The sequence below is a fragment of the Hippopotamus amphibius genome, chromosome 13 (genome assembly GCF_030028045.1).
Source record: "Hippopotamus amphibius kiboko isolate mHipAmp2 chromosome 13, mHipAmp2.hap2, whole genome shotgun sequence".
Lineage (NCBI taxonomy): Eukaryota > Metazoa > Chordata > Mammalia > Artiodactyla > Hippopotamidae > Hippopotamus > Hippopotamus amphibius.
The window spans coordinates 14102209-14117484 of NC_080198.1; the positions used below are offsets into that span (position 1 = coordinate 14102209).

At 34.5% G+C, this 15276-nt stretch overlaps 1 protein-coding gene across 4 annotated transcripts in view; it reads right to left on the reverse strand.

Moving 5' to 3' along the window:
* CNTN6 (contactin 6) overlaps nucleotides 1-15276 on the reverse strand; it is a 281470-nt gene that overhangs the window by 95957 nt on the left and 170237 nt on the right. For 2 of the 4 annotated variants that reach the window (XM_057705742.1, XM_057705740.1), the window contains exon 3: nucleotides 11618-11821. The exons of 1 other annotated variant lie outside the window; for it this stretch is intronic. In XM_057705742.1, the coding sequence (XP_057561725.1) occupies nucleotides 11618-11821 (204 nt within the window). Of the gene's footprint in view, nucleotides 1-9202; nucleotides 9306-11617; nucleotides 11822-15276 lie in introns of all 4 variants that reach the window. One more of the 4 variants, XM_057705739.1, reaches the window with a different exon arrangement.

Sequence of the window (15276 nt, forward strand, 5' to 3'; positions counted from 1 at the left end):
GAGAAAAAGAAGCTTCTGTTTCTAAGAGGTACGAAGGACCCCTTCCATAACAGTAACGTTAGTACAACCAAAGGAATTGAGAGTAACTCTTTCCAATCTCAGTTTAACAATTAGTAACCTAGGGAAAAGATAATCGGAAAAGCTCCCTGAGTGAGTATCCTTGAATCTCCCTTCATTGAAAGTTTGTAAGGAAAGAGCAGATCCCAGGAAAAATGTGTGATCACATATTATTATACCAATCCTATTTCCAGTAGCCTGCAAACTCTCTGGGGCCTTTATATCATCTTTATTATTTCCCCAGGGCCTAGTCCAGCATCTGCTGCCAGGAGAATTCCTTCTGACTAAGTGAAGGAATAAACGAATTAATTATTGAGTGACATATTCAGTGCATATTTGCTAAGTTAATAGATACTGGAAGTTAATTTGCCAAATGAGTGAATGAGGGGATGTCAATAATCCTTATAAAGATTAAACACATTATTTTGAAATGGTAAATCCATTGTTCTGAGCAAGTCCTTGAGGATTGAGTTAGCCCAGAAATATAATGCAGAAACCCCTTCTCTCCCTCCTTTGTATTCCTTTTTACCTCCTCAGCCAAAGCAGCGCTGACAATTACCACGATTAATAAATTTGTTATAATTTTTTGATTATCTATTATAAGCCAGGGATGCTGTAGGGAAGTAGGGAAGTTTAATTTTTTTTTTTTAATTTTTTTCCATTCGTTACACCAATCCTGTTCTCTCTGTCGTCTCTCTATCTGTCTGTCTGTCTGTCTGTCTAGTTTTTACCTTAGTTTTACAGATAAGAAAACTGATCATAGTGGCCCAGCTATTGACAGGGGAACTGAGAATTTAAACCCTGATCTCTTTGAATTCAAAGTGTATACTCTTTCCAGAACACAATGTTGCCTTGAAATGTTAGTGAATCCACTGATAAATCTTTCAGCCCCAGGGTGAGAGAGAGAGAGAGAGAGAGTGTGTGTGTGTGTGCATTTCTTGAGGGTTTCTGTCTTTCAATTTCTCAAAAATCGGCTTGAATATTTGTCAGTTCTCAGATTTGCGTGGAGTTTACCATATCATTTTATGCCAAGCAATATATCATGATAAAATGCAAAACAGTTAGCAAGAACCTAATGAGTAGGCTTTAGTATACATTGTGGGGCAGACGGGACAAGCTATGCTAGGAGAATATTCAGCTCTCTATCTATTCAACTCAGTGAGGAAAATAAAAAAGGTAAACTACTTATTAGACAGTCAAGTGGGAAAATTTTAAGATATCTCTCTGACCATTTTTTTTAAGCCAAGTGTTAAAGTCTTGGAAAATTGAATGTACCTTGCTTGATTTTAAAATACTACTGTCATCCTGAGTGTCCTGAGCAGTGTTTCTGTGGTATGATCTGCAGTGATGTCCATATGTGTAAAAAGAAAAACAAAATCAAATAGCTGCTCTGTCATATGAAAATTCTGGAATACATAAAAAAATCTTGGTAAGACTTCAGATTTATTGCTTGATATTAATAGCCAAACTGGGTATCTTTTCCTTCATAAATTAGAAAAAATAAATAAGATATACATGTACACATAAATATAGTCCTCGGTATGAAGGCTCCAGAACACATAGGAACATTCAGTGCAGTGACTAATTTTATTTACATTCCAGAGCACTGACAACAAAGTTACTAAATTAAGATTCAAAGAAAAAGAAAAGTGAATATGTTTGGTTGTTTATAAGAGTGGTAGAAGAGTTATGAGGGATATCAGTTTAACTTCTTTACTAAGAGAAAAGAACTATATTTTCTTAAAAGGAGACACATAGATGTATCAGTCAATCATACTATATTGGCATAGCACCTATCCAAGGAGTTTCTCAGGGTATTTTACAGTAATTAATTTGCAGCTTAGATAATTAAAGAGTCTTCCATGTTAAACAAATGACGCAAAGCTGAGAGTTGAAAGCTGTAATCATGTCAGCTCTGAAACTCCAACATAAAAAATGAGTTACATGTCTCTGAAGTCATAGTAATTAAGGTTCAAGCAAGTATCTGAAGTTTTGTCTTAATTATGCTATACTCACATTAGCTTGTGGTGGTTTAAGATGGTTAAGTATGAGTAAACATTCTAGCCAGCCTTCTGTAGACCTCACTCTCTATACTCCCTGCCTGCATGGTTGCAGCAGCCTCCAGGTTGGTTGGTATGTTTTCTGTGCTCTTCCTAATCATCTACCCCAAATTTTTATAAATGGTAGATATTACCATCATCACATACAAACCGGGGGGTGTATGTTCCACAATGGCCCTGAATGATTTTTAGAGACACTTTTTTTTTCTCATTCAAAAACAACTTGAATTTTAAAAAGGTTATATTTTGAATTATTAAAAAAATTAATATATAAAATTAAACTTACTTTCTGCTGAATTATTAGTAATTACAGAGAATCTAAATGAGAAATATCTCCATAATTTCATCCCCCAGATAACATTTTATACCAGTTTGCTGAAATTTTTCAAGCCTTTTTAAAAGAAAACATTTATAGGATTGAGGGCTAACTGCATCTGCACATGGGGAATTAATTCATATTTTAAAAAAGATAATTTGATGTAAATATCAAATGGCTCTGAGCATGAATTTTGAAGTCAGAATCAGTGATATTTAGATCTGAACCCCAGATTTACAACTTATGTTTATCAAGTCATTTCCTTTCTCTAAACTTCACCTTATTTACCTTCAAAATTAGCCTTAAAAATATACCTGGGTTTTAACGATGTTGGATTAACTGGAAGTACATTTACCCTCCTGCTGGAAACAATTAGAAAACTGGACAAATATAATGGGAAACAAACCTGATTGCAGAGATGTAACAATGGGTAGCACAAAACTCTGATTCCTAAAGGAGGGGAAACATATGAAGTAAGCCATTGGAATCCCTATAGGGTCTTTCCAGAACATGGAATAGGAAACAAACATAAATAGGACACGAGTGCATCACTGAGTTGAGGAGACACAGGTGACCAAAGTGGCTGGGATTGCAGAGCATAGTATCAGAGAAGATGGGACTAGAAAAAGAAAGTGCTCCAGAAATCTATGTAAAAGTGTCATATGAGGCTGGGCAAAGAACAACTTTTGTAGCTCAAACAGGGCTGGAAGATGTTAGAGTTCCTCCAAGCTGAAGAAGAGAGACTTAGCAAACAGAGCATTCAATAGGGAGATGCATCTTAGTAGTAAACTAGCCTTAGACTAACATCTACTCCATATCTACCCAAGGAAGCTTAATAATAAGCTACAGAAAGATCAAGCAGATTCATCGTAACTTCACTCCTATCAATAAAATCCAATACTTGAAATAAATACACCACAATCCAGCATTCATCAACATAACATTTATCATGTCTCTAATTCTGTCTAAATTACTAGATAACCTAAAAAGCATAAAAAACAGGAATCATGATAAGAAGTAAAAGCAGTCAATAGAAACAGATCCATAAATTACAGAGGTTATAGAACTAGCTAACAAGGACATTCACATCATCAATAAGGGCTCCTGAATAATAGCTGGGGATTACAGTAAGAGGCACTTCAGACCCCAGTCTCTAATTAAGAATTTCCTCCACAAAAGGGCAGACAGGTGTATCAAGCAGTATCAGCAGTATTTCGTCTTGTGGAACTGAAAACCACAGCCACAGAAAGATAGAGAAAATGTAAAAGCAGAGGACTTTGTACCAGATGAAGGGACAGGATAAAACCCTAGAAAAACAACTAAATGAAGAGGAGACAGGCACCCTTCCAGAAAAAAGAATTCAGAATAATGATGGTGAAGATGATCCAGGACTTTGAAAAAAGCCTGGATGCAAAGATCGAACGGCTTACCGAAGACCTAGAAGAATTAAAGAGCAAACAAACAGAGATATGCAACACAATAACTGAAACGAAAAATACACTAGAAGGAACCAGTAGCAGATTAACTGAGGCAGAAGGGCAAATAAGTGACCTGGAAGACAGAATGTTGAAAATCACTGGTGTGAAAAAGAATAAAGAAAAAAGAATGAAAAGAACTGAAGACAGCCTAAGAGACCTCTGGGACAATGTTAAACACACCAACATTCGCATTATAGGGGTCCCAGAAGGAGACGAGAGAGAGACAGGACCTGAGAAAACATTGGAAGAGGTTATAGTTGAAAACTTCCCTAACATGGGAAAGGAAACAGCTACCCAAGTCCAGGAAGCGCAGAGAGTCCCAGGCAGGATAAACCCACGGAGAAACATGCCAAGACATATAGTAGTCAAACTGACAAAAATTGAAGACAGAGAAATGTCATTAAAAGCAACAAGGGAAAAACAACAAATAACATACAAGGGAACTCCCATCAGGTTAACAGCTGATTTCTCAGCAGAAACTCTGCAAGCCAGAAGGGAGTGCCATGATATATTTCAAGTGAGGACAGGGAAGAACCTACAACCAAGAATACTCTACCCAGCAAGGATCTCATTCAGTCTCATTCAGATTCGATGGAGAAATCCAAAGCTTTACAGACAAGCAACAGCTAAGAGAATTCAGCACCACCAAACCAGCCCTACCACAAATGCTAAAGGAAGTTCTCTAAAAAGGAAACATGAGAAGAAAAGGACCTACTAAAACAAAAACAAAACAATTAAGAAAGTGGTAATAGGAACATACATATCGATAATGACCTTGAATGTAAATGGACTAAAGGCACCAACCAAAAGACACAGACTGGCTGAATGGATACAAAAACCCGACCCATATATATGCTGTCTACCAGAGACCCACTTCAGACCTAGGGACACATACAGACCGGAAGTGAGGGGATGGAAAAAGATATTCCATGCAAATGAAAATCAAAAGAAAGCTGGAGTAGTCATAGTCATATCAGATAAAATAGACTTTAAAATGAAAAATGTTACAAGAGACAAGAAAGGACATTACATAAAGATGAAGGGATCAATCCAAGAAGAGATAACAATTATAAATATATATGCACCCAATATAGGAACACCTCAATACATAAGGCAAATGCTAACAACTATGAAAGAGGAAATGCAAGGCAGAAATAGAGACACAGATGTAGAGAACAAACACATGGACACCAGGTGTGGAAAGTGGGGAAGGCTGGTGGGGGATGAATTGGGAGATTGGGATGCCAACTTGTACACTCTAAATATATGCTGTTTATTGTCTGTTAACTGTATCTCAATAAAAGTTCTTAAAAAAAAACAAAAAACAAAAATAGAGTAAATTTTAGCCTCTGACACCACAACTACAGCAAACAGTAAACACAGCCTTACTTGTTGCCAGATAAACATAAAAGTTTACACCAAAATCTAGTGTAAAGTCACTTCGTTTTACCTGCTAACATCATATTGATGTTTCAGCAACAAAAAATATATAAAAGATCCATTAAAAAGTACAGTCTGCAGAGACAAAGCAAGCATTAGAACTAGACTCAAATATAGCAAATATTTTTAAGCTATCAGACTGTAAATTTAAAATTACTAAGCTTAATATGCTAAGGGCTCTAATGGAAAAACCAGACAACATGCAAGAACAGATGATCAGTGTTGCAGAAAAAAAGGAAATTCTAAATAAGGGTCGAAAGGAAATGATAGACATAAAAACATGGATACAAATGAGAATGCCTTTGATAGGCTCACCAGTGGACTGAACGTGACTGAGGAAAGAGTAAGTGAACTAGATGAAATATCAATAGAAACTTCCCAAACTAAACTGAAGAGAAAAAAATGAAACAAACAAACACACAAACAACAAATAAACAGAATACCCAAGAACTGGGGGCAATACAAATGGTGCAACAGATGTGTAATGGAAATACCAGAATGAGAACAAAGAGAGAAATGAACAGAACAAATATTTGAAGTAACGATGGCTGGAAATTTTTCAAGATTAATGACAGCTGCCAAACCGTAGACCCAGGAAGTTCAGAGAACAACAAGCAAGATAAATACCAAAACAATCTACCCACTCAAGAGAAGGACTGTTCCCAGAGATAAAGGGAATTAGTTCCTAATTACTTAGGAGATATTTCCACAAATATGTAATGAAAACCAGTTTTGTATTTCAGGAACTGTCTTAGGTCCTAAAAACAAACAAACAAACAAACAAAAAACCCCACAAAAACAAATAAACAAAAACTAAGTAAGATGTAGCATTGACCTGTTAATTTTTTTCTTTTTTGTTCCTCTTTCCTATTCACCTGTTCACCTACTGATTTCCTTACTCCCTGCATCCCTTCTTTCCCTCCTTTCTCTTACTAAAATATATACACCTTAGTTTGATGAATGTACAGTTTATGGCATAAATAGTAATCAGTATTTAGTTAGCAAAAGTGTTTAGAAACATTGTTGGTAAGAAAAAGAACTTTGAGTTTATTCCTCACTGAACCAATTAGCTTGTTTCAGTTTGGGGTTTATCTACCTTATTGCAGAGAAGTGCAGTACCTCAGAAAGTGAGCAAGGAGATTCAAAAGGATTTGTACAAAGCAATCCCAACATTTGGAAAAAAGTAACAGTGCTGCACATCAATATTTTTATAAAGAGATGTCAGAGAACGTGATTTATAATTATCATTCAATAGTTTGTAAAATACTTGGCTATAAACCGACAAATATCAATTTATAATTAAAAAAGCAAGAAGTTTGGTTTTGTTCTTTTCAGATTGTTAATTATGCCTATTGTAATTAATTGTCTAAGGAGTATGTTGTTTTTATGTTAATGTTGCAAATTTAGAAAAGTCAGTATAGTATTTGGTAAATGTCAAATTTTATAATGGACTAGAGTGCTTCTTTAGTATGTTTGCAGTGTTTCAGCTACAGTGCAATTTGTTTTCTGAACTATTGGCCAGCATATCTAAAAACTTTTTGTTAGTAGCTCACATTTGTATAATATTTTCCAAAGTATACAAAGCATTTTCGTATACATTCTGTTCATTTGAAGAAATGAGAACTGTATCTACACTTCAGTTACGCAAAATATGTTTCTTATACAGAACATTTTACCACTCTTTGACCCAGTGGATGCTTTGGACTTTCCATTTTAACCCCTAGGCATTTCAATTCCATATTAATGACTTAATTTAATAAATATAATCTCAGCATTGATTAATTTTGTCAGATAAAATGTTATAGAGCATGCTACATTAAATCAATTATTTCCTTGACAATTTTCTAGGAAGTGCAGTTAAGAATTCTCATCATTTTCCCATTCTTCCTTAATTGTATTTCATGTGCGGCAGTCTTTTTATATATAAACTTAACAATGAACATACACTTTATCATTCAAGCTTTTTTGTACATACGCATTGCATTTGCCATGTTTTTACATGTATTATCTACTCTAGTCTTCAAACCTAACACAGGAGACAGGTATCATTACAGCCTTATTTGGATGAGAATATGGAAATTCATTAAAGTTAAGAAGAATGTTTTGCTGATGGTCAGACAACTCTTGAGAAAATTGGGAATTCAATCTGCCTCCTCTGACTTGGAGAGCAGTTGTCTTAACCATTTACTCAAAAGTTTCTAAGTTTAGAACTTAAAATCAGGTGGGACTAAATTTGAATTGCACTCTCCTTATCAGAAGCATGAAATTGAACAGGTTACTTATACAATCTGAGCCTTATTTCCTCATATATAGTAAAAATATGATGTACCCTGCACAATTATGGGGATTATGTATATCATATAAATTCTTAGTTATAAAAGAACAAATGAAATTTATTAGCATGAGATTCTTGAGAGCTACCCTCACTCCTTTTCAGTTACTTGTTATATAAGAGCATTTTTTAAAATTATAGGAATCCATGTTTCCTGATGCCAAACATGATTAACTGTTAATATTCTTTTCAGATACTGTCTTTCATTCCTTTTCTTTTTAAATAAATCAACTAATTCTCAGAGTATTTGCTGACATTTTATGGGTTTTTTTTATGCTTTAATTTCTGAGCAAGCTTGAAAATTGTGAAAGTCCATCATATCTTAAAAGGTAGGCAAACAGAAACTGTGATAAAGCCTCCATTTGTCACTTCTTAAAAAATAATTTAATCAATCAATAATTATTTATTGGACAAATACTATTGGACCAGTATCATATAAAAATAAAAGTCTCTTAATTATATGAAAAGTGGATGACCTGAGAAAATTAAAGTGCCACAAGATTTCCTATACAGAAAGGAACCTAAAGGATTTAGTAACCAGCATTATTCGGATTACTTAGTATATTTACTTAATAACAAAATGGAGATTTTTAAGGATGTTTTCCATAGTTTGGAATATAAATCATTATTTCTGAATGTGGGACCACATTAGGAATAGACTCTGGATTTATAAGTAAGCCCTTAAATGTGGTAGTGACAGTCAAGTCCCTTACTCTTCAAAGTATGTTCTGTACACAAGAAGAATCACTGTTACTAGGAGCTTGTTAGAAATTGAGAAACCCAAATCTACCGAATATCAATTTCACGGTGCCACTAGATAATTCATATGTACATCAATATTTTAAAATGGCAAATCTATCACTTTGTTACTTGGTTACTGGTGTTTATAAGCATAAAAATGAAATTTGAATATTGCCAAAAAGCAAAGAAATGTTCTGAATATTCCATGCAAAAATGCAGATATTTGGCTGGCTTCAAAGCTTTCTAAATCTATTGCTGATAAGCACTTATCTGAGTAAAATAAAATGCATCCCCTACTAGGACAGGTTTGGCTCAATTCTAATTATCCACTATGAATAATGGCCTTTAATTAGTCTTATTTTGGAAACTAGCAGTGCAGGTTTTTCATTTACAAGAGTCACTGATTAATTAAGCAAGGAGACACTCCAGGCAATATATTTCTGGATGTAGGATGAGATGGAGTGAAGGATATGTCGAAAGTTCAGTGACCTGCTCAGCATCTTATACAAGCTCACTTATTCCTTTGCAGCGTGTTGTCTAAATAGGTTTCACTGTGATCAAGCTAGAGTAAATATCAGTACATTTGGGAGAATTGCTGCCCCAGTCATTTTCAGAGTACTTGTCATGTTTATTTGAAGTCCAATCAGAAACTTCCACTTTTGCCAGCACTTAAAATCTATTTGCTAATTTACCTTAGAGCAACCTTTGAATACCAAAATATTCGTTTGTTTTAATTAAAACAACTGGGGGAGGGGGGGGAATAAAAAAACAACCTTACTTTCCAAGGGCAAAGCATTCCAGTTTTACAGATGAATCCTTTGCAGCTTGAATAGTTTCAGGAAAACGCACTTCAATCTTTGGTTCATATTCCCCCATCACACCTGTTAAATACCAAAAGAGCTAGCAGCATTTCTAGAGAATAGAAGTTTTCTATGAAGTAAATACTTCATTTACCAAAATCTGATTGTTCTGTCCTTCAATAAACAATATTTTTCTATACAATAATGAGTGACAGAGGGCAAGGAAACTTTGTGATGCTATTTGAAGTATTAGTGCATTCCTCTCTCCCCAGAAAAGAAATACTGAAAATATATCAAAGTATCAGAATAGAGGCATTCCACATTTCCCTATATTGCACAACAGCAACTTCAGAAACATTAGTATTTCCAATTAAGAACTGAATGTACCCGATTTAGTTCTGAGTGCTTCAGAGTTATCAAGCAAGTTTCTTCTCTAGAGATTTCTTAGATGTTTCACCCCTTCACAGAACTCATGGGCCAGATCTGTTTAGTGATAAGGAAGTTTTTAGCTAATACTCTATAATAGGTCTGATAGAGCACCTCAATCCAAAATATCAGTACTTTTGCAACCAAACCTATGAAATAACTAGTTGGGATAAATAAAGACATAAATATTCTCACGTCAGCTCATTGAGGTTTACAGCTAAGTGTGTTTCCTCTACCCTTATAAAAATTTTTTAAAAATTTAAAAATTTTCAAAAGGAATTGTGGATACAGGCTAAGATAAGCATAAGACAATAGTCTAAGGTACTGTAAATATGCTACCTACCAGAGGAGTTGGAAAAATTAGAAATATATCTCTAGGCTACCCCCATTAACTTGATTAATTTAATCAACATCAAACTGACGTTCTTTAAAAATGTTGCATTTCTTTTTTTTTTTACTTGTATACCAAACACTAGAGTAATACATTCCTAACATAAATGATTTATTAGTGACCAGTACAATTGCACAAAAGGTAAAATTTACAAAATGCATATAAAATTAAAATACCTCATTTTTAATACCTTAATTATTCCCAAAGAGGCTATGGTTGAGGAGGTAGAGAGTATTACTTCATTCAAGTATTACTTCATTCAACTAAATTGGTGAATTTTATGTTTTTTATTTCTTTGACATCCAATACTTCTTGAGTGACTACTTTTTTTTTGTAATATTATGTATGATGCTTTTTTTACCATAAATGTGTTGGAAAAAAAATAGAGGAGATGGAAGAATGAAGGAATTAAGAAGAGAATAAGATGAAACTAAGTAGATGGGGGAAAAAAGAAAAATATGGTGGATTTTCTATGCACGTTATTGACTTATGAGCTCTTGCAATTATGGACAGCATACTCACTGAAGGGGAGAAATTGGACTTATGAGTAAATCTAGTGGTTGCCGAATTCTGAATTAAGACCATGCAAATATATTTGAGCAGTTAGTGATTGTAAAAGCTCTGTCGTAAAACTCCCTGTATGGAGCTAGTTCCACAATTTTCTTAGCCATCATTAACATTGTATTCCTGCTTTTCTTAAACACCTTAGGAAGAGAAAAACTCTGTGAAGTGTTACATTTCAAGTGCAGAATCTGATCATAAGATGCATCAACGGATTTTCCATCTGTACATTTCCCACTGTGAATAGTTTCGGGAAAACGCACTTCAATCTTTGGTTCCCACTGTGAATATTTAATTAAAGAATCAACTACAGGATTTTTCTCCCGTGATGACTTCCTTAGGCTTTCTAGCTCTGTAAATCTTGAATCACCTATGGCTTGACTAAACTACAAAACTCATCAGAGACGAAGCTAAATTATGTTCCTTGGAGGAATATAATTAGTATGAATCTTGTGTTCATTTTTCTTGAAATGCTTAAAATTAATGTTGACTTGATTGACTCCTTGGATCTAAATTGTTTACCTGCCTTGCCAACCAGGAAGATAAAGAGTGAACAAAAGAGACAAATATGGAAAAGAAAGAGGCATTAAAGAGAAGCTGTGTCATATGTTCACTGAAAATATATTAATTCAATTAGTAAGTTTGGCAGCACCCACACATGCACACACACATGCCTACTCTCCCAAACAAACATTGATTTTTTGTTTGTTTGTTTGTTTTAAGTAAAATACTTCTTAACCAAAGAAAAGACTAGATTCTGTTCCAATGCCAGAGAAGAAATGGCACGGTATACCCAGAATCCTCTATACTATGTCAAGTGGATAAATTATATAATTTTGTATTATTTTTGATAATATGTGGTTTTCATCATATTTGTGAATTAAACCTCGCCTCTTAAATGATATGGCTCCACTGAACCAGAGGGAAGCAGAAAGCTCTACAGATCTCCTACTTCTCTCTACAGGCTTCGAGATCCATGGATAAAGTATATCCCTAAGATAACTTATCATCTTACCATCGGTACGCTGCACTAATGGAGTGGGTGGTCCTTGAACACTTCGCTGGGCTTCTTTGTTTGTTATGAAGCAAGTGTAGTTGCCAACATCTGATGGCTCCACTTTGGCAATGTACAAGTTTCCTGTCTCTTGTGATACAAACCGCCTGCTGTCCTCTTGGACATATAAGGGGTTATCATTGAAAGTCCACGCATAAGATAAATCTGGAAAACAGAAAAAATAAGTATTATCCTCACTGTATTCATTCTTATCTGAACATTCTGTGCTCTACTTCTCCATAAATAGACAGCAATTATGCCCCTGTTTGAACCAGTTTATGCCTATTGTCCTGGTGTAATTGTAATATTCTGTTATAGTTAAATATATCCCAGCTTGGATGATATGGCCTCCCTGTCTATCACTGGCTTTGTGTTAATTAAGGATGTGATGATGGGATGTCAAGGGAATAAACGGATGAACTTATTAAGAAAAGCTGTAAGATATAAAATACTAAGGACTCAAAAAATGCACCCTGAATTTCACCAGCAATGCTCATGTTGAAGCAGTGTTTCTCAATTTGCAGTCAGAAGGATGCCCACATTAACCATGTTTAGGGGTACTTGTTAAAAGTTTAACTTCAAAATGCAAGTTCAAGGACTCTACCACTGATCTTGGAATTCATTCATTCAATGATTCAATCATTACATAACTTCTGAACACCTATTTTGTGACCATTTTCGAACTTGCAATACAGCAAAGCACAACCTATGCCTTATAAAGCTTGACCTAGCTTTATAAAACTAGTTATAACTAGTGTGGATAATGTCAATGTGGGATGATATATGCTTTGACAGAAGCATCATAGGCAGCCCACAGAAGGAAGCTAGAATGATTTGTGGTCAGAAAAGTCTTCTCAGAAGATTTCCATGTTCAAACCAGCAGGATGAATGGGACCTGCCCAGGCAACAGATGAGCAGACAAACATTGCTCAGAGAACAAAACTTGAAGATGAAGGAGGACACATCATTTTTGCTGAACATCAGTCAGTCTCTGGAAATCTTATATATAAATATGAATACGAATATATAGAGAAGTACATAGTTGATATAATGAACATACTATAAAATACACAGATCCTAAGGGTTCAGTTCAATTAGTTTTAACAATCTAAACCCTATGAAACCACCAACCAAAAATAAAATATGGAACACTTCCACCTTTTCAGAAGTTTTCTTCTGTTTCTTCTGGTTAATCTCTACCATTGTAACAACTACCCTATTTCTGCCATCATAGATTACTTCTGCCAGTATTGGAAATTCATAAAAATGGAATCAAACAGAATATACTTTTTAAAAATCTTTATTTTATATTGGAGTATAGTTAATTAACAATGTTGTGTTAGTTTCAGGTGTACAGCAAAGTGATTCAGTTATACGTATACATGTAGCTATTCTTTTTCAAATTCTTTTCCCATTTAGGTTATTACAGAGTACTGAGCAGAGTTCCCTGTACTATATAGTAGGTCCTTGTTGGCTATCTATTTTAAATATAGCAGTATAGACATGTCAATCCCAAACTCCCAGTGTACTGTTTTGTGTCTGGTTTGTTTAACATATTTTAATGTTGCCCTATGTAGCTGTGACTACCAGCACTTCTTTCCTTTCTGTTGCTGAGGGGGATTCCATTCTATGAATATACCACAATGTGTTTGTCTGCTTTCTTGTTGAAGAACATTTGAATTACTTCCATCTTGGGACCATTTTATATTAGGTTGAAATAAACATTCTTTTCTAAGACAATCTGTGGACATTTTCATTTTTCTTCATTAAGTTCCTAGGAGTGAGCCATAGGGTAGATGCATATTTTACTTTATAAAAACTACAAAAGAATTTTCCAAAGTTGTATCACTTGACATCTCCATCGGCAATATATGAGAGTTAGAGTTATTCTGAATCTTTACAAAAATTAACTTTAGCCAGATATCTTTGAGCAAAGGAAAATATTCTCATGGATTAAGGTTTTGTAAGTGCGGTACTATATGAAGGTTAAGAAATTATATGTATTGTGGAAACTAGGTAAGACCTGAACTTATATCTAGGAAAGTGGAAGAATATAACTGTTTCAAAAAGGACCCCTCCTTGCAAATAAGTGGAAGGTATAGGTGCTGGGGGTGAAAAGAGGGGATATACTGGTTAAGGTTAAAATATCTTCACCTTTAGGTGAACTTGGACATCACACACTTGCCCATAGGAGAGCAGCTGAAATGACTAGGGGCCTCTTGTCCAGACAGAGGTTGCAAGTCATATCTTTCCTCTGCACTTATATCAAAACTCATGCAGAAGCAAGACATGGTAGAGACAAAAAAAAGCTAATAATTTCTGGTGTAATCTAGCAGTCTCCTCCAGATAGAAGCAGACTACCTGAAACATTCTTCACTAGTCGTACTGATTTAAATGTTTAGAAGATGAGGAAGCAATACAGATTGACAGCTATTCCGACCTTAAATCCGATCCATATAGAAAAATTCTTGAGAAAGTGGGATTCTGGGAATTCTGCCATCTTTATCATCCTTTTCACCAAGAAAAAAAAAAAAAGCAATAACAATACACTTAGGGGACCAGATTTTTAAAAGAATGAAAGAAAGGCAGATTGGAAAGAGAAAAGAAAAGAGTGGGTCTACATAAAACAGACTAATAGTGAGGAGGAACTAAATCAAATAAAATTATATATATTATATATTAAATTATATATTATATATAATAATATATTAAATTGTGACAACAATTCATAAATGATTTCAACAAAAATAAATTCATCTCTACAGCCAGAACTCTGATAACATTGTCAGGAATGAAGAAGATATGAGGGAAATACATGACAAGGGGGAAGAACAGCAATAAAAATGCCACTTAAGCATGAAATGCGAAAATGCACAAAGTGGCATTAAACCTATAAAAGTAGTTTTCAGAAGAAAGAAAAACCCAAGACACATTGTTATGTGAAAAGCACGTTGTAAATCAAGATGTTTGGTATGATCCCACTAAGAATTATGTATTTGTGTGTGAGAATTGTGTATGTATGTGTGTGTGTTCATACAAATTATTAAATTAAGAAACCTAAGAATGTATACAGTGGTTTTCTCAGGGAAAGGGGAAGGAATACAAAAGGTTTTCACTTTCTAAATAATGAGTATCTACCATATTAGAATTTTTAATTACTATGTATAATAGTTGTGTAAATGGGAAAAAGAAGCAACAGAATGATAATAGTATCAGGAAATCTAAACACTAGAATGAATTACAACTTATAAAAAATAAGATGGATAACAGGCTTTATTCTTACTCTGAACCTTTCAGACTAGAGTATTATCTTTTATTCAGAGCACATTAGGAAGCTTGTTAACCTACAGATAGTTAATCCTCCTCCTGGCAATTTGGTTTATTAATATCTGAGTGAAATACCATGGAATCTGTATTTTCAACACCCTACAAATGTCTTGTGGTTGAGCTGTAATATTATGTTCAGAGCACTGGTTATTGAGAAGGAATTAAGAATCTCAAGTATATCGAGAGAGAGACGCAAAATATAACAAAGGCCAGAAGTTAAGATGCCAAAGTGATAAGAACTTAGATTTTGACCCTTGAGAGGTAAAATGGGGAAGAATAATTGAGTCGTCTTC